The sequence below is a fragment of the Phaethon aethereus genome, assembly GCF_964289735.1.
Source record: "Phaethon aethereus genome assembly, chromosome: 9".
Taxonomy (NCBI): domain Eukaryota; kingdom Metazoa; phylum Chordata; class Aves; order Phaethontiformes; family Phaethontidae; genus Phaethon; species Phaethon aethereus.
The window spans coordinates 165,150-192,717 of record NC_138585.1 but is presented as its reverse complement, the minus strand read 5'-3'; the positions used below and the strand labels follow the sequence as shown (position 1 = coordinate 192,717).

At 62.9% G+C, this 27,568-nt stretch overlaps 1 protein-coding gene across 1 annotated transcript; it reads right to left on the bottom strand.

Annotated features, from left to right (window-relative positions):
• Positions 1-92: 92 nt before the first annotated feature.
• On the bottom strand, positions 93-20,241 carry SNED1 (sushi, nidogen and EGF like domains 1; the record flags this gene model as incomplete). The annotated part of the gene is made up of 32 exons (XM_082003472.1): positions 93-129; positions 350-433; positions 1,072-1,159; positions 1,621-1,740; positions 2,000-2,086; positions 2,853-2,935; positions 3,216-3,360; positions 3,785-4,063; positions 4,597-4,709; positions 4,799-4,982; positions 6,155-6,451; positions 7,083-7,196; positions 7,284-7,397; positions 7,838-7,951; positions 8,905-9,018; positions 9,218-9,391; positions 9,473-9,586; positions 9,851-9,967; positions 10,051-10,167; positions 10,648-10,764; positions 10,912-11,025; positions 11,465-11,569; positions 11,849-11,974; positions 12,275-12,391; positions 12,519-12,632; positions 12,910-13,023; positions 13,809-13,922; positions 14,066-14,191; positions 15,118-15,280; positions 16,010-16,150; positions 16,736-17,023; positions 20,038-20,241. 32 exons carry the CDS (start codon positions 20,239-20,241, stop codon positions 93-95), a joined length of 4,338 nt encoding a protein of 1,445 aa, XP_081859598.1.
• Between the last annotated feature and the right edge of the window lie 7,327 nt (positions 20,242-27,568).

Here is a 27,568-nt window from a genome sequence, read left to right as displayed (position 1 = left end):
GCGTGAGCCTGGGCTGTGCTCTGGCCTCCACCCTCCTCCTCCCCAACTCCCTGTGCGAGGGCGCACGCAGCCACAGGCAGGAGGTACTTACTCTATGGCTTCTTCAGTGTGTGACTGTTGCTTGGTTTTCTGAAAGAGAAGGGAGGAGAACACCGTCAGCCCTGCAGCCCCTTGGCCATCGCTCACAGGGAAGGCACGCAGAGCTGGCATCTGAGCCTCGGTTGTGTGCTCCAGGCACTCTGTTCTGCACAGGCTGCCTGCGCCCCTCTCCCAGTCCACCCCCATCCTGGGTACTGGCCAGCTGCATCCTCCTGTCCCAGCACGCTCGGCATGCCACTGCTAGCTGTACCTGCTGTTTGTCTTCTTGGAATGGGTGCTCTTGCAGCTCTCCTTGTAGCAGACGTCCTGGTGTACCTTGTAGACTCTCCTGTACCTGCACACACAGCAGAGCAAAAAGTTGTAGGGAATAACAGGGACAGATCTGCTTTTATGAGTGGAAGGGTGTAGTCGGGGGTCTCCCCCATTTCCTTCCAGGCTGCAGTAGCTGGTCTTGGTAGGAACGGGGCTGAACCTGCTATGCCTGAGGGCTGACCCCACACAAGCCAGGACCTTGTGCCTCCATTGCAGGAAGGCTGGGGGACACGGGCACAGCAGAGGCCCCCATGCCCCAGCATTGCAGCAGGGCTGTCCCCAGCCTTCTGCTTGCAGATGGAGAGGCAGCTAGGAGCTGGGCTGGCAGGCAGCAGATCTGCTTGCTGCTTGGCGGTCACGCATACCAAATCCAACCTCAATGCCACATAGGTGGGTAACACTGCTACGGGGCTGTCATTTCAGCAACACCCTGCTCTGGAATGCAGCTGGTGGGGCAGCCCCGGGTGGGGGGCTTGAGGGCACACAAGGCTGCTCAGCCTGTGCTGGGGAGGGGGCAGCTGCAGCCACCTGGCAGCTGCCAGCCCGGGTCTGAGACGGCCTCGTGCTCGCTCTCCCTTCCCCGGAGCCAAGCTGTGGGGAGACATCCCCAGCGCTGAGCACAAGGGGAAGGGGGGAGCACAACCCGCAGGCAGTACTCACAGGTAGTGGCAGGTGCCTCCTTCCCACACGGGGAATGACTTGGTTTCCGAGTACAGCCGCGTGCACGAGTGTGGCACCTTCTTGCAGGCTGCTTGGGGAACAGGAGAGGGGAGCTATCAACAAGCCCATCTCTGGCCCTGCCTGCCTGTGCCCCATGGCAGGGGGCCGGCAAGGCCCCCCTGGCTTCCCCTCTGCTGTCCTGGAAGGCTGGGCTCAACACAGCTGACCCTCCAGGAGAAGCGGAACCCCCAGCCCAGTGAACTACGTGGGCAGGGCAGGAGCCTGGCTTGCCAGGTTGCCTGGCAGAGGGCTTGGCCAGAGCTTGGGGAGCAGACTTGCACTCCCAGATCTGCCCAAACTGGCAAGAGCAGAGCCCAGCCCCTCTGTCCATTGTCACAGCACAGCCCTCTCTAGCAGGGCCTGGGCGTGGTGGGAGCCCCCTCAGCCAGGAGGAGGCGGGTGCTGACAGGGTGTGCTCGGTGACCTGTACCCTGAGGGACCTGTGGCTGGGACAGCTGCCAGGCTGGGCACAAGCCATCCAGCACTCACCCAGCTCGCAGAGCCGGCCCTTGAATCCTGGGCGGCAGTCACAGTACCACCAGGACTCGGCGTCCCTGGCGCAGGTGCCTCCGTTCCTGCAGGGGTTCATGGGGCAATTCTGCCCCTCACCTGCAAAACACATATAGTTGTCAGACCCCAGGGCCAAGGCTCAGCCCTGCACGCCCCCCCGCAGTGTGCCAGGGTGCTCCTGGGGAGAGCTGTGAGCAGGCAAGCAGGGATGGGGCAGCCGGCAGGGGCCCACGCCATGCCCCTCGTGTGCCTCCTGGCAAGGCAGCATCAAGGAGAGCAGGCTGGTGCCAAGTGCCCTGCCTGCCTGCGGGGCCTGGGCTGGGTCCCTGCTACTCGTGTGTCTCCCCCCCAGACTCACTCTTGCTCTTTGCCTCGCGCAGCTGCAGTGCCAGACTGGCCTGGTTGGACACCTCCACGTTTTCCAGCTTCACTGGAGCCTCCGGCTCTGGGCAACGAGAGGGTCAAATGTCACCTCCAGCTGGGGCCAGGCCCAAAGGCAGCCCCTCCGATGGGATCCAGCATCAGTAGCTGGTCAGGCCTGAGGCAGTTGTTTAGCCCTTCACAGCTGGCATCCCTAGAATTAGGGTGACTGCTTCACCCTTCCTGGAGGGCTGTGGGACACGGAGCCCTGGGGAGACAGGGGCAGAGCCGAAACATGCAGCAAGCCCAGGGCTGCTGTCAGGTGTGCGGGGCACCTTCCCCACCCTGTGGCATGGGATTCCCAGGCCTGGAAGGGTATCTTGGGCTGGCACTTGTATCCCTAGTGTTCTGGGGATGGCAAACAGCAGGCTGGTCCTGGGCTAGCAAGGGGCTTCTCGCCCAGGCACTCTCCTCAAGCGTGAGGCTTGTGCTTGGCAGTGGGGGCTTAGGCTGCTGGGCAGGCAGGGGCTGCACTGGAGGGCTGTGGAGTCACTGCCTGGGCTTCTGCTGCTGCTGGCAGGGGACAAGGGCAGCCCATGGGGCAGCCAGCATTGCCTCCCATCAGCAAGGGTCCCTTTCTAGGCTCCCTGACCGGCTGTGCATCACCCCTCTGCCTGGGCAGGGGACTATCAAGCAGGGCAGACGTCTACTGCCCAGGGAGAGGTGAGAGGGCACCCTATGGTTCCCCCAGCCCCATAGCAGCCTGCCTGGCTGCCACCCTGTCCTCAGGGGAGGTGTAGGAGATGGCACGGGGTGGCAGGAGTGGGCCAGAAAGGCAGCAGAGCACTTACGTGTCTTCACAGTGATGGATTTGCCCAGTGCAGTGCTGAACCTGGCACTGATCCTCCCTCTGCCATCCACCAGTTCAGTGAACCTGGGACAGGAGAGCCATGAGAGTATGGCGCACTGCAGGTCCCCCAGGCCACAGCTGCTCCATGTGCTGGGGCTGGAGGCAGCTGGATAAAGCACTCGCTGGTGGCATCAGGCTTGGTGTGAGTCCCATGGGCTCAGCTGCGGGCAGCGTCAGGGACCTGCTTACAGGGCAAGGGCCTGCCTGGCTCAGGACCCCAGTGGGTGAGCTAGAGGTACAACCCAGCAGGACACCTTGGGCTAAGCACTGATGGAAGAGCCAGGAGTGCTGGAGCAGTGCCTACCTGGGGGCTGGTGAGGGCTCCTCAGCTGTGTCATGATCTGCTAGCAAGCGGAGTTCAGGCAGGAAAGCTGGGGGCAGCCGGTTGCGCAGGACCCGGGGGTGTCCAGCTTGGCTCCACCGTCTCTCCAGAGCCCCATCCCTCTGCACTGCAGACCAAAGGATTTGGCTTAGCAGGAGGCAGGTTGTGAGTCAGCACAGCAACACAACTCCCAGCCAGTCCCCTCGTCCCCAGGCTGCCATTTAGGGCTGTCTGGGGACACGTGCATGCTCTCCACACACCAGGGCTGTGAGTGCCAGTCCCTGTGAAGCATCACTGAGCTGTAACTCTGCATCTGCCTGCCACTAACTAAGGCAGCACCTTGCAACCCCCACCTCCTTTTGCAGGGGACCTGCATCCTGTTCCCACAGCCTGCTGCGGGCATCTGGCTCTGGGGCAGCGAGTCCCCATAGGCTCATTACTCAGTTGGTCAACTGGTTTCCTACCCCCTGCCCTGCTTCCCCATTAGCCCATCGCCTCCCTTGTGCTGCAGCAAACCAGCAGCGCCCAGCGCCGGTGAGCCGGGTACTCACAGGTGGTGACATAGAGGTGGATGGGCTCGCTGTGCACTTGGCCTTGCTCCGTGTTCTGCACAGCCGTCACGGACAGGCGGTACCGCTGCCCAGGGAGCAGGTCCCGCACCGTGTAGGACACAAGCTTCCCATTGGGCACGTAGCGGCTCTTCACGCTCTGGGCGGTGGTGACATTGATGATGTACCCCTCCACGGTGCCAGTGGGCGGCTGCTCCCACGCCATGGACACGGAGGTGGCGGTGACACGGGAGGCAGTGAGGTTTTGAGGGGGGAGAGGCCCTGGGCCAGGCAGGAGGGGGGGAGAAAAGGGGTCAGTGCTGGTGTCCTTGAATGGTGACCATGTTACTTTGTTCACACACCACCTTACAAGCATGCAAGGGCCCCAGCTTGCCTGGCCATGCCCTGGCCAGCCCTCAGCCTGGCTCCAGCCGTGGAACTCACCGGGAGGAATGCTCAGCACTGGGTCCCTGCCAAGGCAGGCAGGGCCTCACTGCACCCTGGCACCCAGGTCTGGCCCTCGCCCTCCGGCTGCTGTACAGCAGGGGATGAATCAGGCCCGTGCAGGCTCTGCATGGGGCTGATCTTGGGCAGCGAACAACATCTGGCAGGGGAGGACGTGCCGCTGCCTTGCCTGCCCTTCCCGAGGGCTGCCTGTATGGCTCCTACCCGCCATGCTGGCCAGACAGGCTGACGGCTTTCACACCTTCCCCACCCTGCAGCTTTCCTGCTGGCCACAAGCCATGGCTGCCCTGTGCCGGCTAAGCCCCAGAGCCCCTGCAGCAGCGGGGGTGGTGAAGGCAACCCCCACTCACTCGTCCACACGTGGAAGGGGGCCGTGGCCAGACTCTCCGAGGGATGGTCTTCGGTCCCCAGGCCGCTCAGTGTTGTGACATGGACAATGTACCTCTCTCCTGGCTGCAGGTCCCTGTGGAGGAGCAAGGCAGGGTGGGAAGGGGTAAGCTGGGCAGCCTGGGAGGGCCAGCTGGCCTGGCACCCGCCGGCCGCCCCACTCACAGGAAGGTATACTTGGCCACGCTGCTGTTCAGCTCCACAGTGCGGTCTGCCAGGTCCCCCGGCTGGCGGATGGAGACGCGCACCCTACTGACGGTGGAGTGCTTGAGCCGGTGGAGAGCCCACTGCACCGTGATGGCGCTGGCCGTCACGTTCGTGATCTCAAAGCCTTCCACCGGACGCGGTCCTGGCCGGAGCAAGTAGAGAGGGCTGTGGTCAGCCATTAGTCATCGTGGGTCACCCCCTCCTTTCCCCACGCCCCTGCAAGGACGTCCTGCCTGCCACTCTGGATTGGCTTCCTCAGCGGGAGCAGCTCAGCACCGGCTGCCCTGCCAGACTCAACGCCCTCCCTTCCTCACCACCTGCGGGCGGGCGGCACACACGTCTGTCCGCCCGCAAGGCCTCGTGCCATCTGCGACACCCCTGGGGCTGTCCTCCTCTGGCCCCAGCCCCCAGCTCCAAAGGGGCCCTTAGCCCACTGCATACCCCAGGAGTCCTGAGCCCAGTTCTCACTGCCCCTGGCATCCAGCCCCGGCTCGAGGCCTCCCGAGATGCCATGGCCAGGGGCGCAGACCCCTGCTGTGCCCAGCGCCACGTCTGCCTTCCCCCGCAGCAGGCTGAGACCCGTGGGCTTCACTGGTAGGAGATGTGGCCCACAGGCTTTCCCTCCACCATCCCCCTCTCATTAGAGGGCAGCTTTTCTAGGTCTAATGCCAGTTTGCTCTTGATTTCTACATCCGCCTGCCCTAGGAAGCAGGACTGCAGCTGCTGCACCTGCCCATGCCCCCACAGAGGCATCACCATGTCCCTTTCCCTCTGCCCACGAGCAGAGGTCCCTGCCAGCCTCTGCCCGCTCTGGCACAGCCCCACGCTGAGCCCGGCGGCGTGGCAGACTGACTCGCCCATGGGGGTCATTGTCGGCAGAGATCGCTCAGCCTCAATGCCAAGCTGGCATGGCGGCTTCTCCAGCTCAGCCAAGCAGCACTGGGTACCCACACGAACCTGGGCCCAGTGGCAAGGAGTAAGCGGTGCAGTGGGCACAGCCTGGCCCTAGTGAACGGAAGCCAGCAGCAGTCCCCACTGCCAGCTCCCTTACCAGCCCCTGGGCAGGGGCCCAGCGAGCGGTGGGGGGTTCAGTCCCTTTTTACTCACAGCAAAGAGAACAGCAATTCTCTGTGCCAAGCGCTTTCCAAAGGCCCCCAGCTGGATTTTTAGGATCTGCACCACCAAACCCACCGGGGTTTGGCACAAGCCTGGGCTGTGGCTGGAGCCAGCGGCGGGGAGGAGGCGGTACAAGACCTGGCGCCTGCGGGGGCCATGCGCGCTCACGACCGCGATTCCCCTGGGGACGCTACTCACTAGTGCGCGTGGTGAGCATGACAGGCCTGCTGATATCATTCTTGTTGTTCACGTTGCGTTTGACTGAAAAGACAGAAATATTGTAGGCTCTGCCGGAGGCTAGTGCCCGCAATTGGTGGGCAGAACGACTTCGGTCCACAAAATCTGTCCTGCGGTAAGAGCCGTCGAGGGATACGTACGTCACGGCGTAGCCGTCAATGAGTTGCCTGGCGGCTGCGTCCTCAGGTGGGTGCCAAGAAATCAACACACCAGTGTCCTCCACCCTTTCCACCTTTAATGAGGTTGGTGGCAGCAATTCTTCAGGGTGTGGGCAAAAGCAAAGGGGAGAGGTAACGCCATGAATCTTTAGAGAACAGACCCCAGCAGCAAGAGGCAGAGAAGCAGCGATGGAGGACAGGTCCCTTGCTCTCTCCCTTGGCGCGCCTGGCAGGGGCCCTGTGGGCACCAGCCGCCACTGACCCAGTGGGCACAGGAAGAGCCAGGAAGCCGGGAGCGCTCCCAGCCACTGCGGCCTGGCAGCACTGGCGGCCAAGCGCTTGCCTCTGCCTGCCGGGCCTAGGGCACCAGTGAGACTGGGCAAGGGCCGCCGGGGAGGCTGGTGCCGGCGGTGAGAGGCTTCCCTCGGACGCCTCGGCCTCCCCTTCTGAGGGCATCCGAGGGATCGCCGTCGCTGCAGGGGACCAGGGAAACCTGTCCCCAGCGTCCTCGTGCCGAGCCTGGCGCCTGCGGCAGCGGCTCAGCATGCCAGCGCCTGCCCGCGGCATCGGTGGGGCCTGGGCTGCTACTCATGGAGGCGAGGCCCCAGCCTGCCTGCCTCAAGGAGAGCTGCTGGTCCCAGACGGCGTCGAGCCCCTCACAGGTGGTGGCCACTGCCAGGCTGGCATGGAGCCCCGCGCCATGTCCTGGTGCCGCTGCTGAGGGCCTTTACCTTTTTCGCAGCTCTTGCCTGTGTAGCTGACTTTGCAGGTGCAGCTGTGGGTGCCATTGCTGGGCAGGCAGTAGCCTCTGCTCCCGCAGGGGCTGGAGAAGCACGGGTCGCTAGCTGCGGGAAAGGCGCCAGGCCCAGCGGTGTTAGCAGTGCCGACTGGCCAAGTGGCCACCCCGTGCTGAGCCGCCCCGCCCACCTCACCTGTCTCGCAGTGGTAGCCAAAGAAACCCTCTGGGCACACGCAGAGGTAGGAGCCCCTGTAGCTCTCGCACTCCCCTCCATTTCGGCAAGGGCCCGACTCACAGGCGTCTACTTCTGGAGGTGGGAGGAGACCAGTGGTGAGCAGGGGCTCCCGGCACGCCGGCCGCCAGCTCCCATGGGCGAGCAATGGCAACAAGGCCCCACGGCGGCAGCAGGACAGATGCGCAGCCCAGTGCTCGGCACAGCCAGTCGGGACCCAGAATCCCACCCAAGTGCCGCAGCAGCCACATCCCCTGGCAGGGGCTGGACACCTTCCAAAGGGGATCTGTCACTGGCAAACACCTTGTTCCTTGCTCCCTCCCCACTGAAGCAGTTTCAGCTCTGCCCCTGAAACCGCAGGCAAGGAGGCGCGACAGGCAGTGAGTGCCTGGGGCAATGGCTCGGGGTCAAGGTGCCCAAGACAGTGACCAGCTGCCTGGCTCGGTGCCAGTCCTGGCTGCGTCCCGGTGCCCACAGTCCAGCCTCCCGCTGCCCCGGGAAGGGCGAGTCCCTACCTGTCTCACACTGGGTCCCCACAAAGCCCTCAGGACAGTAGCAAGCGAAGGACCCAGGGAGGTCCCGGCAGGTCCCACCATTCTTGCAGGGCTCCGACTGACACTCATCAACATCTGGGGGGAGCAGCAGGAGGAGAGGCACCAGCTCAGCACAGAGACAGAGCCAGTGGCAGGGGACAGGGCCTTGGAGAGGCAGCGCTTCTCCTGCAGGGCACAGGCCCTCCCCACATCATTTGCTATCCCAAGCCCACTGGCCAGGAACAGTCTTGCTCCTGGGGCTGTTGGGAGCCCACTACCCCACACCTGCTCCTGCACGGAGGACAGGCCCACAGGGACACCTGAGGACGGCTGGCAGTGTGGGGCTGTGCCAAGAGGTCCCATAGGGTGCCTGCAGCATGTCCCCCCCTCTAATCCCCTGCAGGCATCCCACCTTCTCCCACCACTGTCCTCTGCCAGGCCATGGGGAGCCAGGCTAGAGCTGCCTGCCGCAGAGTCCCATCAGCCCACACGCTGCCCATCACCCCCTTCAACCAGTGCCTGCATGTCACCACAACCATGTGCACACACAGGAGCAGGAGCACAGCACGGCCAAAAATGTGCACCCTCAAGCTGCTTTCCCCTCCGACTCTTGGCCAAGAGCTTTGGAGCCAAGCAGGGCACTTCCCACCCAGATCCCGAGATCTGGGGCTTCTCTGCACCGGCTTAACATGTGTCAAGAGAAGGCACTGCCCCATCAGTGATGGTGATGCCCACAGAGCATCCATTAGCTGGGGGACACAAGTAGCGCACGTGTCCCCGCAGCCCTGCCTGCTCCTCCACCTGACCGGGAAGTGTCACCCCACCAGTACATCCCACAATTGGCTAGAGGCTCCAGAAAAGGAGCCCTTGCTGCAGGCTGATCCAAGCACACAGGCAGGAGCCTGAAACCAGCCCGCACAACCACAGGCAGGCTGGCTCCTGACGATGGGGTTTGTGCCCACTGCCGTTCCCCAGGCACTGGGGGGCAAGGAAGGATTTGCTATAGCTGCTTGCAGTGACCCCACAGCATACCCAGCATGGTCTCTTACCTGACTCGCAGTGGTGGCCGGTGTAACCCGGCTCACACAGGCACAGGAACTCAGCAATGCGGTCCTTGCACTGGCCACCATTCAGGCAAGGCTGGGACTGGCACTCATCGATCTCTGCAGGCATTTGGGCAGGGGAAGAGACAAGGCGAGAGATGTCAGCACCAGGCAGGGGGCAAGGGTCCCCAGGGGCCCTGCACAAAGACACGGGCAGGGGAGGACTGGAGTACGTGTCCTGGGGTCAGTGAGCCATGGTTGTGACCACAGCCCACTGGAACAGTGCCCCAGGGCTCAGCCGCTCCCCGGTGCTCCTCACCATCACACTCGGGGGGGTCACTCCAGACACCTGGCAAGCGGCAGACGCGGGGGTGGTTGTGCTGACTGAGGGTGTAGCCCAGCTCACACTGGTATTCAGCCAGTGAGCCCACCTTGGTGGAGTTGAAAGAGGCCCGGGCATGCTTCACCTCGCTGGGGATGCCGCAGTCGATCTCTGGGGAGAGATGGAGGGATAAGTGGGACCCGCAGAGGCACCCCGAGCCCCTGGCTGGCAGGGGCAGAGCAAGGCCCTTACCAGATTGGCAGTGCTTCCCTACGTAGCCCGCAGGGCACGTGCAAGCGTAGCCCCCGCCAAGGTCCTCGCAGGTAGCGCCGTTCTCGCAGGGGCTGAGGAAGCATGGGGAGGGCACTAAAAGAGCGGAGCAAAGAGTGACTGCTGCAGAGCTGGCAGAGCCCAGAAACCAGAGTCATCCGCTTCCCCTTCCAGCAGTGCTGCCCTGCCCTCCGGCAGTGTGCAAGGAAGAGTCGAAGCACTTCAAATTACAGGGAAGGGGGCTCAAAGCAAGCAGCAAGGCTCACTTGCTGCTGCGGCCATCAGCTCTGCTGGCAGCCCCATCACCTCCCCAGGCAGCCCCATGCACTGGCACGCCCGGCCAGTGCATGCTTCACCTACCGATCTCACAGTGCCGGCCAGCATAGCCCAGGGGACAGTCACACTTGTACTTGCCGATGTAGTGGAAGCAGGTGCCCCCATTCTGGCAGGGCCCCGAGGCGCAGGGGTCTGGCTTACCTGGGGGTAGAGGGCACATGGGAGCTGAGCAGCGAGCAGGAGGACCGCTGCTCTCCTCCCTGGGTGGGGGCCAGGGGCCGTACCTATCTCGCAGTGCTTGCCGGTGAAGCGGTAGGGGCAGGTGCAGTGGTACTCGCCATCCGCCTCCCTGCAGGTGCCCCCGTTGCGACAGGGCCCCGTGCTGCAGAGCCGTGGCTTGGCTGCAGAGAGAGTGCCAAGACTGGGGTTCGCCCACTGCTGTCAGCACCTCGAGGGCCACTGCCTCCCACCAGCACCCCACCAAACCCCTCACTGCGGGAAAGAGGAGCGCACCTGGGCCTCACAGCCCTGGGCTGCGAAACAACACCCGTGCAGAGGCGTGCCGGGGCCACAGGGAGCCAGGGGCGCATGATGCCAGGGCATTGGCGTCTGCTCCTGAGGCCAGAAGCTCAAGCATGTAAAAAATCTCCAACAGTGATGGTGGTGTGCAGGAAACACGGCAACTGGATCAGCTGCTGCAACTGTCGGGGGCTGCAAAGTGAGCCACGTGACCCTCCCTCCAGCCTGTGGGGTGGGATGGGATAACCTGCACCCAATTCCAGCTGCAGTTCAGCAAGCAGCCACTTGTCTCCCGCAAGAGTCCAAGCTCTTCTCCCAACCCCTGCCAGGTCCTGGGGCTGGCAGGGAGCTTGTGCAGGTACCTTTCTCGCAGTGCTTGCCAAGGAAGCCTCGGGGACACTCACACGTGTACGAGTCATCATGAACCTCGCAGGACCCCCCATTCAGGCAGGGCTCTGAGTCACAGGGGGATGGCATCGCTGCAAAGCCAAACACAGGGCATCACTGAGGATGTATGACCAGGGGTGAGGGTGGCTCCCCGGCTGATGACAGTAACCTCTGCTCACCCCCTCCAGTCTCATGTCCCTCCCTGGGGCTGGTCCTGCATCCCTGTGGATGAGACTTACTGTGGTTGGTGCCGTAGTCAGTGTGGCAGACACAGAGGTAGCTCCCACCATACTCCATACAGTACCCACCGTCCGGGCACTGCGTGTTCATGTTGCACGGTGTGGTGGTGACTTCTGCGAACACACAGCCAGTGCCGGCCTCCGTCAGCCAGCGGCAGGAGGACACCCAGCCGGCTGCCTGGCTGGAAATGGAGATCTCCTAACTTTGTGGGGTCTGATGAGACAGGAGGAACCCTCTGTACCCCATGCCCCAGACCGTGCAAACGGCAAGGGCCAGCCTGGGCACCCAGTGAGCTTCGGAGCAGGAGCACACAAAGGCTGTGGTTCCCCACCCAACCCAGGGGAGCTGGGCTGGGGCCAGGGGCTGGGAAAGGCACAGCTCAAGAGGGAGCAATGGGGATGGAAGCGTTGCCTCCTCACCAGGGGACAGTATTTTCCGGCTCAAATTCAGTGTGTGCCCCTGGTACCATGCTAGGCTCAGGTGTGGGTAGCCTGCCTGGTTCAAGCATCCCAGAGAAGGGGCAAACACAGTGGGTGAGAAGCCTTCACGTACCAAATTCACAGAGGAGACCAAAAAACCCAGGCGGGCACTGGCAGATGGTGACGTTACCCTCCAGACAACTGCCCCCATTGCGACACTCGCAGCCCTCCGAGAGCTCTGCAAGAGAGGAGACAGGAGCTTCCCAGGACCCCTCCTGCTTGTGGGGCTGGGACACCCAAGCAGCCTTGCTGGATGCCACCCACGGGGCGGGAGCTCAGGTAAGCGGCAGCCATGAGCCCTCCAGACACCCAGGCACAGCCTCCCTCAGTAAGACAGACCCGCTGTTCAGTCCAGGAGCCCTGAACAGGCTCTCCAGGGCTGCTGCTTCTCCCGCTCAGGAGCATGAGGGCTCCCCTACAGACGCAAGACCCCACTGGAGAGGCCCCCAGTACTCACTCTCTCGACAGTCCTGCCCGGTGTAGCCTTCCCGGCATTCGCAGACATAGCCCTGCTCCGTCTCCAGGCAGCTGCCCGCGTTCTGGCACGGGTGGGAGAGGCAGGCGCCAGGCACGCGGGGCCCGCCTGCAGGGAGAGGGAGGCTGAGCCAGAGCCATCCCAGCCCAGGGCTGGAATACGCTCTGTTCCGGGTAGCCGAGACACAGCCGGTCTAGCCCACCTTCCCACTGGTGACCCCATCATGGCCGAGCTGCCCCAATGGAAGGGGCTCCCTCCCAGAAGCACCACGAGCCCTCTGCACACGCTGCCCACCAGCTTTTGGCAGTGCCTATGGCAGACACAGCCCCTTTCAGCCATTCGCCTCTTCCCGCCTCACTCCCCGAAACCAGCTCCTGTGCCAGCTTGCCGAAGGGCACCTCCACTCACCGTACTGGCAGTTGTTGCCATAATAACCTGGGGAGCAGGTGCAGATGTAGCGGCCGGGGCGGATGTAGTTGCATGTCTGCCGGTTCCGGCAGCTCCGGTCCTCGCAGGAAGACGAGTCTTGACGGGGGAGCAAGCAAGCGATAAGCAAAGCCTGGCCCTGGGAGAGGGGCCGTGATGGCCAGCAGATCATGGGGGACACAGTCCCTGGCACGGGTTGTCCCAGGGTGCAGGCAGGAGCAGGCACCTGTCTCGCAGCGCTGTCCCACGAAGGGCTCCAGGCACACACAGGTGTAGTTATCGACCAGGTCGACGCAGTGCCCGCCATTCAGGCACGGGCTGGACTCGCACTCATTTACCTCTGCAAGAGGAGGCCAGGAGGGGCGGTCAGGCTGTGCACAGGCACTGCCAGGCTGCCGGTTCACCTCCTGCCTCCCATCCTGGATGATGCTCGGGAGGAGGAAGGTGACAGCCAGGAGAAAAAAAAAAAAAAAAAAAAAAAAAAAAAAAATCAGTGCCACCAGCAACACCTAGTACTCCCCTTCCAAAACGATGGCCGGGGTGAAGCAGGGTGGGAAGGCAGCTTGCCAAGGTGTGACGTGCCACCATCCCCCCCGGTGCCTGCTCCTGCCACCCACCTGTCTGGCAGTCTGCCCCTGTGTACCCCGGCTGGCACAAGCACGTCGCCGTCCCGTTCGCTGCCTGGCACCTCCCGCCGTTCTGGCACACCCTGCTCTCACATGGCGACTCTTCTGCAATGGGACACCAAAAAAAGAGAGCGGGGGGGATCAACCCAGGCACAGAACCAGCACATGGCACCCTCTGCACTCCCAGTGATGCTGAGGCCGGGCAGAGTGCACAACTCGGAGCCACCAACACACCTCCCGGTGGGAGACAGCAACGGCATCCCCAGCTGCAGCTCTTCCAAAACCCTTCCTCAGGCAGCTCAGCCCTTTCATCCCCGTGCGCCTCTTGAATGCCAGCATGCTGCGCTGAGTGTTTCTGCCTCCCTTTCACAAAACTCAACTCCCTGCTCGCCTTCTCCACTGGCATGGAGGTTCATTGGGAGCCAAAAACTTTGGCTGCACTTCCACCAGTGGGCAGAGGCCGGTGGCAGGGGAAACCAGCCACCACAGCCCCGCGAGGGACCCAGAGAGTCCCCGCTGGCTTTGAAGGGCTTGGGACCAGAGCATCACCTGCGAAAGCAGGGCCTCTGAGACTTCTGTTTGAGCACTAACCACCAGCTTTTCTCACTAAGGGAGTGGTGGTGGTGGGGAGAGCGGCAGCGCTGAGCTGAGCCTTCAGCAGAGCAGGCTGCCAGCGGCAGGAAGGGCTCACGGCCAGAGCAAAGTTTCCTTTGCCTGCAGCAAGCTGAAATCCAAGCCAGCCGTCGCAAACCACTCGAGCCCAGCAGCTGCTGCAGGAGCCCCAGTCTCGAAGAGCCCCCCCCCAAGGCAGCAATGCCCCCCAAGCCTGGGCTTCACTCTTCAAGCCTGGCAGAGAGCCAGCCCCACCACGCCAGCGGCCCCGCACTCACCAGTCTCGCAGCTGGTGCCTCTGAAGCCCAGCGGGCACTGGCAGCTGAAGCTGCCGGCACCGTTGAGGCAGGTGGCTCCATTCTGACACGGGTGGGAGAGACACTCATCCACATCTGAAACAGAGCCCCGGGTGGGGGCACGAGCTCAGGGCAGGGACAGCCACAGGGACAGACAGACTGCCAGCATGCGGCCGCGAGGCCAGGAGTGAGACCTGCTCCCCACCGCAAAGCGTAGGGAGCTCGGGGCTGGCACTCACCGACATGGCACCTCTTCCCAGTAAAGCCGGCCAGGCAGGAGCAGGTGTAGGAGGGGTTCCCCGTGATGCAGTCCTCGATACACTTCCCCCCGTTCAGGCAGGGACGCAGTGTCAGGCAGACAGAGGCTGTGGGGACAGGCAGTGCCCCCCATCAGCCCATGCCCCGACAGGGCTCACCCGCCACCTTCTAGCCACACCAGCGCCGGGTCTGTCCACGGCCTGCCCGGCTCCCGGGGCGCTCAGGGAGCCCGCGGGGGCTGCCTGCCTCACGGCAGGGCAGGGACCACCCCTCGCAGGCTCCCCTGGGACACGGAGGCAGTTTTATTCCTCCTGTGCAAGGGGGAGAGGCTGCACAGGGTCAGCCCTGCCGGGCAGCGGGACATGGACATGCCCTCACTTATCACCCGGGACAGAGGGAAAGGGGGATGGGAGAGCCCATGTACAGCAAACCCACCAGTAACGCGAGACACACGCAGATCATGGGTGGGAGAACATGGCCGGGGGGAGCAGGGATGAGGAACAGGAGGCCAGCGGCTCCGTGGGGCACGTGTCAGGATCCCTGGGGTGGGGAGCGTGGCCCAGCCCCGATGCCCCAGCCCCGTGGGGGAGGCTGGCACCCAGCAGCCCTCCGCATGGCTCGCCCCGGCCTCCTGGGACTTACAGACATGTGCATCCCCCGAGGGTGCCGGGTGCCGACCCCTTATGCCCTGCCCTGCCTGGGAGCGGGCTGGCAGGGTCCCGCCTGTGTGCCATCACCTCTGCCCAAGCCTCCCTCATCGCTCCCCACAGGCTCTTTTTGTCTCGAAAGTCTTCCTCCCCTTCCCATTTGCTCTCCCAGCCCCTTCCCAGCCCCAGGGCACCCGTGGGTGCCATCCCCAGCCACGGCAGGTGCTGAGGACAGTCCCCCCATGGCTGCTTCCCCTCCCTCCCCAAGCCCTTTGAGCCATCTCCTCCACCCCGCGGAGGTGGGGGTTGAGGCAGGGAAAGACAGGGCTGGAGAACAGTGTGGGGTTGGGTTGGGAGTTAAATAAACCTAACTGCTGTCCTCTTACTTGTATTGCTGCAGCCCCCCACTTGCACCTGGGCATCATCGATTCTGAACACCCAGCGCCCGGGGATACCCACATTTGTCGTCATCTCCACGTCAGCGATGTCATCGGTGCGGGATCCGGGGATGTTGAAGTAGCGCTTTCCATCACCAGCGTTAAAACCTGCCTGGGAGGACAAGGGCAGAGGGTAAAGAGACATCACTAGTGCATGGGGGAAGGCGGCTGCAACACAAGGGCTCGTCTCTCCTGTCACCCAGCGTGGCCAGCGGCGCCGCTCGGATCGACTGTCCCCTTCCAGGGGCCACCGGCCAGCACTCAGCCCGCTCCATGCACCAGGACAGCAGCCGGCATGACAGGGCGAAGTGGCCCCCCTGCCCACTCGGTCCCTCCCCTGGGATTCAAAACCCATCCACTTCCTCTCCACCTGCAGCGTCCTGCCTGCTGCAGGCTGGCAGGCAGGGAGCCAAGCATGGATCAACTGCCGGTAAATTCACACATCCGAATGGGTACTGGGGTTTTTGCGGGTGTGGGTGTTGGCTTTTTTTCCCTTAAACACAACAACACACACAAGGATGAAATAAAAATACAAGAGAAAGCTGTGCTGGCTGCAGCAGCTGCTCTTAAAGGCTGAGGTTCGGAAGGAAAAGGGCCTAAGAGGCAGCAGCCAAGGCAAAGACCTGTGGTTTCAGGATAACAAAGCCCCCTGTATGGTCTTGGCTTTGGGAGCCAGAGCACACATGGATATTTAACTTGGAGAGAGAAGAGAAAAAAAAAAAAAAAAAAAAAAAAAAAAGGAGAGGGAGGCTTTCCACCTCCAAAAAAACCCAATCAGGAGCCACGAGCTTGCAGGGCGGATGTGCTACCTGGGTACCCAGGGGCCGCATTCGCCGCTTACCTGCGCTGCAATGCCGCCGAGCCCGGCAAAGTCCCCCCCACTGCTGGCGTGCATACCCGTGGTCCAGGTGATGGACTCATAGTTGAAGATGGTGAAGGAGAGCTTGCCGTCCGTGATGAGGACGATCTGGAAAGTGTTTACCTGCAGCAGGGAGGGGAAGCAAGCAGTGAGCAGGCAGGAACGGGGCAAGCAAGCCAGTCAAACATCAGCCAGAAAATAAAGTGACAGAGCATTTAGCAAAGGGGTCTTTCTCTAAGCCCTGGTGTTCCTCTGCTAGAAAAGGCAATTGGGTTTAATTATTTTGAACCCTAAGGTGTTGAGGATCGCCCTGCCCAGTGCCCCGGGGGAACAGGAAAAATGGGGAGAAATATGGTTATTGCGCCTACGGAAGAAAGGCACCAAACCCCAGCCACAGGCAGGCAGGCAAACGCCTGCTGCTGCCTGAGAAGGGGGATTGCCGGCAACTTGCAGCCTCCGTGCGGCACGAAGAGGAGGGTTGGTTTTGCCAGCCCAGTGCTGCTCTGTCATGGCAAGTTATCGCAACGGAGCCACCAGGGTTGGCTTAGCCCGGCTGACAGCTCCGTGCCACACACAGCAGGAGCGCCACGGCCTTGGAAGGCACGGAGTGGGATGCTCTTTTAAAAAAAACCAAAAAAACCCCACCAACAACCAAAACAAAACCCAAACTACCCCTAAACTAATGGCTGCTTTGCCGCAGCTACTCACCGGTGAAAACGAACTGCCCCCAAAGAAGGTCACTCGGTACCAGGTGGCAATGAAGACCCACTGCGCAGCAAACCCCGGGAACTCGGGGAAATACTGTGCGATGTCCCTGCTCGCTCTCTCCAAGATGGGCTGCTCGGTGCTCTCCCGGTAATACACATCGCCCGCCCGCCGGTTATCCACATCCGCCCAAAAAGCTGCCACCACGCGCCGGTCCTTAGAGATGGGGAAGGCCACCGGCGTGAACTGGGAGACCTCCTTCAGGAATGAGATGATCCCGTTGTTGTTCACCTGCAGAGAGGGAGGGAAAGAAACAGGCGGCCACAGTTGATTTCTGCCGCCAGCAGGAATCCGTATTTTAGAGGTGCTTTCCATTTCACCTTTCTTCCCGCCCCCCCCCCCTCTTTCCACAAATATTGGAGTGCTTCCCTTTCCTGCCCTTGGAAACGGAGACGTGCCCCGCCATCCGCAGCCCCCCGCCTCCCACCCCGGCTGCTCGCCCGCCGGAGCGCGGCTGCGGGGAGGCAGCCGCCCGAACAAACCCAGCCCTGTTCTCTGCCACGGCCAGGCCAGGGGAAGGGGGAACAGCTGAGAAAACTGCGGCGGTCCCGGCGCTTTAAACAAACAGCGCCCGGCGTGCTTGGCCAGCTCGCACCGGTGCTCTTGGCGGAGACGAGGGGCTGTTTCTCTCGCTCCCTGCTCTCTTACGGCTGGCACGCAGCCTGCAGGGCTGGGTCTAGGGCCGGGCATCGCCACCACCCTCCTGGCAGGGGGTCAGGCCCAAGCCAGGCGGCCATGGCACACGATGGGGGGAGCTTTGCTGGGCAGCAGTGAACACACTGGCATGCACAGCACTCTGAGTGAGCCAACGAGCAGTCGAGCTAATGGGCTCATGGTCCCCAGGTGACCAAATGCCACCATCCCATGTAAAGCCCCCAGTGCTGGCTGGGCCTCGGCAGGCTGCTCTCATTAAAGCAGGGGATGCCAGCCACCCAGGGCAAGATACTGCAAGCTACGAGCCCTTCCCCCATACTAATTAACCGGAGCAATTAGGATCCTGGGGTGCCCAGCCCAGAGACGCATGGTGGAGGTGCCCTCAGTCCAGGGAAGGAAGCTGGAGATAGTGGATGCTGCTGCCAGGAGTGCTGCCTCCTGGCTTGGGGATGCAGCGGGAGCTATGAAGGGGAGGGAAAACCCCTGCCTGCACTGCTGCCTAAGCAGGCAGCAAGGGGGCAGGGATCAAAGGGAAACACTCTCACCCTCAGTCCCCGAATTCCCAGGAGGAGACCCTGCCAGCACCCTGCCACATTGGCAATCCCAGTCAGGTGGGCAGCTCCCAGCCACTCCATTCCCCTGCCTGCAGTGCTGCCCACAGGTGACAACAGGACAGGCAGGAGCACACAGCCCCCCCGCAGGCAATGCTGGCCCTGGCAGCACCGGCCTGGCAAGCCCATGGGCTGCAGGGTGGGAAAGGGAGGGCACGCTGCAGGCAAGATGCTCTCGAGTGGAGAGAGCAGCCCTGGCATGCAGCAGGCAGGGGCAGGCAGCAGTATCACGCTCGCGTGCCGACAAGGAGCTCAGAGCCAGCACCCCACCAGGAGCCATGCTGAAGCCAGCGTGCCTGCACCCTGGCTGCCTGCACGTCCAGGCCAGGGAGGGGGGACAAAATGAACAGCCTTGTGCAACCCCCGGGGAGGGGTCCCCAGCCCCTCCATGCAAACATGGGGCAGTCCTTGCTGTGACTAAGGGGAAGAGGATTCCTGTTTCCCAAAGCCTCCGTAACCCCGCAGTGTCCGCGGAGGAACATTCTTCTCCTGATTAAAGCAAGATGGGAGAGAGCCGGAGCCAAGAAGGGCTTTTTTTGTTGTTGCTGGGTTTTGCAAAGGAGGAGGGGGTGTTGGAGGCAGCTCTCAAGGACGGAAGTTTCCAGGTGAGCCCACATGCCAGCTCCCCCAGGACAGCGGCTCCCCAGGGAGAGGCAGCCCTGCCACGCAAGCCCCCATACTGGGAGCAGGCAAGCTGGCCCTGCAGAGCCAGAGGGTTTCAGTTCAGGGGAGGGGGACACACCACCGTCTCACCTCTGCAGCCCCTCCAGGACCCAGAGCTGTGCTGCGGATCCCGTATAGGACAGCCATCATGTCACCTGGCTTCTCCCAGCCTCTTCTATCCTCCCACCATGGCCCAAGCCCCAAGCCTGGGTCCCTCCTGCCGGATGGCAGGGCTGGTGCTTTTATTAGGGGAAGAAAAACATCAGCAAGGACCAAGGACCTTCTGCACTTAGCCGAGGCGGTGGGACGGTACATGAACCCAGCTCCGAGACGGCACCAAAGCGATGCTCAACCCTCTCCTCCACCAGCCAGGTCTGGATCATCGGCCAGCCCAGACCAAACCAGGGAGAAGAGACCAGGACGCCGGAGGATTCACTGTGCCAGGTGGGAGCTGGTGTGGAGAGCGTGGAACCCACCCCAGGATGCATTTGGAGCCAGCGCAGCCCAAAAGGCTCCAGGGACAACCAGGAACTTGGGGCTGCTCCTCTGCCTGATGGCCACAGCCATGGGGGATGCGAAGGGCCAGGCGTGACTCGAGCTCTCCAGCCGCGGTCCCCTCCAGGTGGCTTGGGGGCTTCAAGGGAGCATGTCAGCAGGGGTCCCAGTGGCCTGGCTGCCCCGGCGGGCACAAGGAGGAGAGGGAGCAGGATGTGCCAAGCGGCCAGCCAAGCCCACTGCAGTGCAACCCAAAGGGCAGCTGTGTTTATTCTGCATCGCACCCAGAGCCCCACCGCCACCTCCTCCCCAGCAAGGGACACCATCCAGGGGCAGCCATCCAGGGGCCATGGCACGCCTGCTCCAAGCTCTCACCCGCCAGCCATGCCTGGCTCACCACTTCTGGGACCCCAACGGTGTGCTGCTGTGGGGGCCAGTCCCACGAGGCGTGGATATTTGTGGCTCCAGCCGTGGCTAAGCCTGGGGCTCCCCACTGCAGGCGAGTGCTTCATCCAGCATTCCCAGCGTGACGGGGCCAGGACCCTCACTGCACCACCCGAAGCAGCCCCTGCCCCACCGAGCCAGGGGTCCAGCACACTTCCCGATCTCCCCAGATCTCACCCTACCGGATCTCCGCCCGCCCTCAGCACACTGTTATTCCTCTGATGCTCCAAGTTAAACGGGGACCACCCGATGGCCCCTGTGGAAACCCAGACAGATGCACTTGGATCCCTCCGAACAGGACAGTAGTTTAAAAATAAAATGAAATAAAATGAAGCAGGAGGCCCCAGGGGAGGTGATCCCGGTGCCCCCGGTACTCACATAGAGGCCGGTGTGCCCCGCGCCGAAGAAGGGGAAGGGGACGGACAGGGGCCGCAGCTCGGAGCCGCCGTCGTCCTGCTTCCGCGTGGCGGCGTCGCCCTGCGCGGGCCCGAAGGGGTAGAAGTCCGCCAGCGGTACCACGCCGCCCGCCCACAGCCACTCGCCCAGGGCCACCAGCACGGCCCAGCCCGCCAGGCCCTGCATGGCCGCCGGGATCCGCCGCTCGCCTCTCACGCCGGCACCGTCCACCGCAGCATGGCGGCCCGGCGAGGGAAAGGCGCGCGCCGACGAGCACGGAGCTCGGCGCTCGGAGCTGGGCGGCCGCTGCGCGGAGCGCGGAGCGCGGAGCTGACGGCTCGGCACCAGGCAGCCGCTGCACGCTCGGAGCTCCGCCGCCGCGCCGGGCTCCTTCACCCCGCCAGCCCCGCCCCCGCGCGGGTGATTTGCATAGCCCCGGTGCGGCCGGCCAATGGGCGCTCGGCGCGCCGGGAGGGCGGTGGCGGAGGGGAGGGGTATGCTAACGTTAGAGGGCAGGGTTCGGATGGGCCGGGGGGGTCCCCCCACGGGGGGCGTGGGGTCCCTTTGCGGGGGGCGGCAGGGGACCCCACGCAGGGATCCTCTGCCGTCCACTCTGCCCCCCAAGCCCCTCGCCGAGAGACCCCTCGCGGCCCCTTCATCCCCCACGGGGGAAAAGTAGCTACCACCCAAGGACACGCGTGGGTGCAGAGTCCCCATCCAGAGCCAGCCACGGCCCCGCTCCCTCCAGCAGCGGGTTCAGCAGCGGGTCCCCTCTGCCCGTTTAAAACAGAGGACTGGAGGGAAAATAAAGAGTGGAAGAGAAAAAAATGGTGTTATTTGCTTTTTTTTTTGCTTCCCCCCCCCCCCTTTTTTTTCAGGTGCTAAAAATATTATCAGGAAATTCTTTTCAGGAATGCCATGTTTTAAGTTACGCTTTAGGCTCAAGGGCCTCTTTGTCTCCACTGGAGAAAAAAAAAAAAAAGCACCCCACACCCACCCTACATTTATCATCAGCAATGGTTTTATCAAGAAAGCCCGTGTCTCCCAGAAAACTGGTGGGGCTGCCCCTGGGAGACCCCACTAGAAAGCGCCGGTGGGTTTTGATTCTTAATTGATATTAGCGACGGGTGCTGCCCACGCTGCTGCCGGGCAGGTGCTGGCGTGAAGGATCCCGCTGCACCAGGGGGTAAGTACCCCCATCCCCTCCCACCTCCTGGTGCCCCCGCGGCTGCACCCACCCTGTCCCACGGCAGGAGCACCCGGGGGGCCTGGGCGCAGATGGGGCGATGCGAGAGAGAGCACCATCCAGCCTGGTCCAGGGTCCCAGCAAAACCGGGGAGGGCTGTCGCCTGCCTCCAGTGCTGGGATGGTGCAGGAATCCGGTCCCCGGCTCCAGAGGTTTTCTATGTTATTCCACACCCCCGCTGTATAAATATCCTCTGCTGTAACGATTGCGAGGTACGTTTGAAAACGGGCCAAGGAACAAATTATGTAAAGAGCGAAGCGGAGGAGCAAACAACAGCGGGACTGGGTTAGGACCAGCCACGGACACCACTGCGGAAAGTCTGCCTCACCAGGGGCCCAGCTCTGCCATCGGTGCAAGGGTGCTCCCAAAATCCTCGCCCACGTGCTGCTGGCCGCCCGAAGAGGCGGCAGCGCTGGTGTGGGGATCATCCCCTCTCTGTAGAGTGGGGGAAACTGGGGCATGTGGTGCGGTGGAGGGCTGAGAGCAGGGCTGGGCGCAGGGGTGCAGCACCCAGGGCAAAGCTGCAGGGCTCCAAAATGCTCTCAGGGCACCGTGGTACCCGTGGCCCCTGGTAGCACCAGCACCTTCCTCGCCTTGTAGTGGCCCCAAAGCTGGACCCCAAGGTCTGCCTGACCTCTTGAGATGCCAGGGCACCTGGGCTGGCACCAAGTCTCCAGGACCGAACACCCCACGGGCAGCCGGCAGCCGCCGAGCCCCGCTGCCGAACACAGCGAGGCGTCCCTGTCCCTTTAAAAATCTCCTGGAAGAAAATGTTAAAAGAAAAAGAGAGGAAAAAAAAAAAGCCAAAGCCAAAATAAATAAACGGCCACATCCGGATTTCTCCCCTGAGACACTAATAAAGGCTTTATGAGTTTGATATGAATTACTCTCCCCAGCCATTTACAGCTGATCTTCTGGAAGGCATTAGGCCGCTCGCCCCTTCCCCAGCCCGGGGGACGCTGCGCGGGGGGATGCAGCGGGGCACCGCCACCCTCTTCACACAGCCCGTTGGTGTCTCTGGGGGGGCCGGCTGAGACCCATCTCTTTTGGCAAGCAGCCGGGGGGCCTTCTGGCTGTCGCCATCCACCACCTCGCACCCGGGAGGGTGAGCCCCACGGTCCCGTGGCAGGGGTTGCACCCACCTCATGCCATGTGCTCCCAAAAGTCCTGTCTGCCAGCCCTGCCCTGCCGTGCCAGGCCCCACTGCAAGCTCAGTTCCCAAGGGACATGGGGACATCGTGGCACCAACCTGCCCCCGCCGCCATGAGCATCCCCGCAGGGGCCATCCCAGGTTTCTGCCAGTGAGTTTTCCCCCTGGAGACAGGCAGGGAAGGCAGGAGGGAGCAGCCCTGCCCACAGCCATCCCAGGCGCAAGGGAAGGATTTTCTTCCAGGCAGGCTTCGCACGGGAAAGCACCACAATGCTCCCCCTGCGTCGTCCCGGTCCAGCTCCCCAGCGTGTTAAATTGAAAGCAGCGAACAGAGCGGGGAAAACAGCTGCGGGCCACGGCCGGCAGCCATTTCCTCTGAGCCAGGAGCTGGAGCCGGTGCGAAGCCGGGCTCTGTGCTGGGAAGGCTGGGAGGAGCGCGGGGGGAAGCAGCCGTCTCCCTGCACCATCTGGCCAAGCTCTGGCTGCTGTCGCCCGCTCCCTCTCCAGGAGCGAGTGCCCCTTTCTTCTGCCCGTTCAGGGGTCCAGCTTCTTGGTGACCTCCAAAACAGAGCTGGGACCCCCCGCGCTTACCCCGGGTGGTGGGTTTGGTGGGGCTGTCACACCGGGGTGGGCACTGTGCAGGCCCCAGGAGCATCCCAAGCGTTCACCCCGGGCTTCCGCTGCCCAGTGATGCTCCTCAGCAAAACGCCTCAGCACGGGTCCCAGTGGCATTTGGGCCCGGTGCTTCCTCCTGGGCCGCTCTGCAGGCACCCGGCTGGGCTAAGGAGGCCGGCGGGTGCCAGGCACGCTGTGGCACAAGCTCACCCACGGCAAAGCTGCACCAGAGGGAGGGCAGATGCTGCCTCCAGGAGCGAGTGATGGAGGCAGAGGCCCTTCGGCTGACCCCAAGCCTGTCTCTGCCCGGCATCACAGCACCCGGGTTGCCTCAAAACTGCAGGCAGTTGTCCCCTGGTTCCTCCTGGCTGCCACTCATGGCCCCAGGGCCGCCCGCTGCTTCCCACGAAAGGCAGCCCTGGAAAACCACTGGAAAAGAGCACAAAGCCTAACCCCCCAGCCAGGCCCTGCGTGTTTGGGGGGGGTGTGCAGAAAGGACACGGGGAGCTATTAATGATCCAGAGAGCGTTCAGCATGGATGCTTTCGGGCGGAGGGGCCTGCAGGTCAGCACATGGTTTGGATTTGGCTATCCCCCTCCCTTCCAGATAATTAGGCCAAGCGCAGAGAGTGTTCCCTGCGGATGCTGAACACGTGCGCGGCACAAGCATCACCTCCTGCAGGGGGGAACTAGCCCCAGGAGCCCCCTCCCCAGGGTGGGCAAGGCAGCCAGGTAGCCCAGGGAGGTGCCTGGGCGTTTGTGGGGGAGATGAGGTTTTAATGAAAGGGTTTGAACTCGTTATCTGGCCCAGGTTCAAAGAATGCAAGAACACGAATCACGCGCATAAATGCGGGTGGTGGGAAGGGGCTGGAGGGCAGCCAGGAGGACGGAGGTTGCTGCAACACACGGCTCCTGCTCCCCCTGTGCTGCCCCAGCCAGCAGCAGTGTCTGCCTCTGCCCCCCAGCCCTATGGGGCCATGGGAACAGGAGGGACCCCTTCCCCTCTCCCACCCCCTCGCCTCCCCCTGCCACCCTGGCACTCCCTGAACAGCATAGCCGAGGCATGTGGCGGCTGCAGGCGGGCTGAGCTATGGCAGCAGGGTCATCGCTCGGTGGCAATCGCATCTCCCGTCTTGGTCCAACCAGGGGAGCCCCAAGGGAACAGAAGGAAACAGGGCTGGGGTTCTCCAGGTACTGCCATTTTAAGGCCATTCCCCTGCCTCCCTGGGGAGCTGCAGCTCAGGGCTTCTCGGTAGCGCCCGGGGGATGTGGTGCCACCGGGACGCGGGACAGGCGTCTGGCTGTGCTGGCGCCTGGTGACACCAGTGCAAACGGGGATGTGCAAGCATTTAGATGGACACAAATCTCGTTCCCTGGGGGGAAACCCTGGCCCAAGGCTCTCACATCACCGCTGCAAAGCAAAGCTTTTGAAATGCTGAGGGTGCTGTCAGCTCGGGAGGGATGGGGATGCCGCTGGGAAGTACCCCTGCCACCCCGCAGCTCCGGGGGCCACCCTGCCACTCCCCACACCAGTCCCCAGCCCTGCCATGCAGCCTGGGGGAGGACAGGGACGCAGCACTTCACCCACAGTTTTCTCCGGCTCCTGGCATGGTCCCAGTGCAGGGGATGGTGCCGAAACCAGGACGCCTGAGTCTGAAATCGATGTCTGGCAAAGTCCCATCCCTAGCTGGGGCTCCCAGCAGCGGGTGGCTCAAGCTGATGCAAGTGAAAGCCACCCACTGCTGTGGTCCCCAAACCACATTAAGGAAGACCTCAAACCTGCTGCGAACCCGCGCCGGCAAGTCCGGCAGCCTGCAGGGCCAGGGCCAGCCATGAGCACCTCCAGCATCACAGCGTGGCGTCGGAAAGCAACACCGGATTTCCCAATCCAGCTGAAAGCTCCTCGGATGTTCTGCTGCTTTGATTATTTGACAGACCATGTTTTTTAAATTATTCTTGTATAAATATTTACGTGTTTTTACAAGAACCATGCTTTGAGCAACAGGCCATGGCAGAGGAAGGGACAGAGAGGGGGGCTGGATGCTGGATTGCTCCATGCCTGCCTCGCAGGTCAGCTGGGGGTTGAGTACGACCGGCCGGGGATGCCAGGCTGCACCCGTGCCCGGGGCCCCGGGGCGATGCACGCTGGGTGCTGACAGCCCGCCTGAATGAAAGGTGCTGGTTGGTGTGACCCTGTCCCTTCCCCTCACTCCCCCGGCTTTTCTCTCTCCGGGGCGCAGAGCCTGGCCAAGCACCGGACCGGCCGGGGGCCAAACCGGCTGCTGCGGGGCGCTTGTTACCGGCCGCTGCTGGCAGCCCCGTGCAGCCCCGCATGCATCCCTGGCCTTGTCCCCGGCCTCACGCCTGGGCCCCTTGCCTGGCCGGGTCCGAAAACTGCCTCCCATGGCCACTCTGAGCCGAGAAAGCCTCTCCATCACCCCAGCACCGGGCAGCAAGGGGGGACATTGCTGCCAGCGGGATGGAGACCACTCCTCCATCCCCTGCTCCCACCCTGCGTACAGCTCCTCTGTTCCCCGCTCCCTCTCCGGCACTGCACCCCGGCCCAGCCCTTGCACCCCAGGCCAGAGCCCACCGCCCACCCCAGGCCCACCGGGGACGTGGGTGCTGGGAACACCTGTGGGACTTCTGGAGAGAGAAGAGGGTGGGGGGCTCTGGGGGCCGCCGCAGCCCCCACATCTGCTACCAAAGCCCCGGGGCCAGAGCTGCAGGGACAGCAGCTGCAGAAGAGCACCTCGCTGTCGTGGGGACTGTCCCCGCCCGCCTCATCCTGCTCCCCAGGACCGTTGCTGCGGTTTTTGGGAAGGATGAGGGTGAGCTCCCCTACTCCCCTCCCCCACCCACAGATGGGATCCACAACCCAGCCTCACGTTTTCCGCCGAGCTCAGCAGAAATTCACCAAGAAGGTCAGTGACCAGAGAAAGGGACGATCCATCATTAAATAAATTGTTTTCATTTCCCAGGATAAAGGGGAGGAAAAGCGGGGGGGGGTGTTGGACTGGGACTGAAAAAAAAAAGAGCACAAGGCAGGAAAACCACCCCCCGTGCTCCCTGCCGTTAGCAGCCTCGGCTCCTTCCCTGCGCTCTCGCAGGGCTTTTACAGCCAAAGCTCTTAATGTGATTATAATAATTATTTCTTTCCTAGCAATTTTTTTTTTTTTTTTTTAATAAACAGGCTCTTTTGAAATGTCGCTGGGGGAAGCCAAGACTCCAGCTGAGCCCTGGCCCGGAGGAAGGCGCAGGGGCTGGGGGAGCGTGCGAACATGCGCGGGTGCGTGCAGGCAAGCACGTGCAGGCAGGAGCGCGCGGGCGCCCGCGAGGGCACCCCGCGGCGGGGGGGAGCACACCCGGGGGTGTGAAAACCCGGCCGTTCCCCAGGGACAAGCAGGCGGGGGGTCCTCTCCAACTCTCTCGGCCCAGGTGCCCCATCGAGCCCCCCTCACACCCCTGCTCTCTCACTCCTCTGTGTGGTCCCCCCCCCAGCCCCAGGGCCAGGCTTTGAAATCTGTTGAAAAGAAACCCTTTTTGCCAAAATAAACAGCCTGTCATGTTAAATTACTCTCCCTTCCTCTCTACCTCCCCTGCCTGCGTCCCCCCTCCCCATCCCAGCCTTTTTGCCGGAGGCCGTGCCGCTCCGGGCGGGAGGCTCGTGAGGCACAGGGGTACCGGCACTGGGGCCGGTGCAGAGCCGGGGCACTGGGGCAGAGCATCACCTGCCTCCCGCATCCCGGTCTCCCTGCCTCCCACCAGCTCCTCCACCCACCAGCTCAAAGCCCCGATGTGTTTCTGCTGGGTGGCGATGGCATCTTGCAGGGTGCCAGGGTCAGCGGTGACGCTGTGCATGGTGTCCTACAGAGGGGTGAGCTGGGTGAGGGACACCGGGGACTCTCGGCAGCCCCTCGCCCACCCCTGCCATGTCAAGCGCTCCCATGCTCCTGTGTTTTTCCCTCTCTCTCGCTTGCCCTTGCTCTTATTTTTAGGTTGTTTTCTCTCTCCTGTTTCTAACGGAGTGAAAATTCATAGAACCATAAAATGCCGAGATGGAAAACGAGCGATTAGCTCATTCAGCCCAGCCCCTCTGCCAGTGCCAGGCCGCTCCCCGCCAGCCTCCCGGTGACTCCTCCAGACCGGGTCTAACTGACCTTCTTCCTTCGAAATTTACCCCCACGTCTCACCTCCAATGGAGGTGTGCTACGTTTGAGCCTATCGCTGGGTTACCCAGCCTGGCGCTGCCCTGAACGCCCAGCCCTGCGCATGGCACGGCCCCTGCGGTGTTTTGTTGCCTCCTCCACACGGGACGGAGCTTCTGCTGCCTCCCCAGCACCCCGGCCCACGCCGTCCCCTCCCCACACCAGCACATCTCCCTCCCGCGGGGTCGCATCTGCTGGGTTGGGTGCGTGGAGGGAAGCCAGTGGGCACGGGTGGCCTCGTGCCCCACGGCTCCCATGCAAAGGTCTCAGCACCAGGCAACCTCCCCGCTGGCAG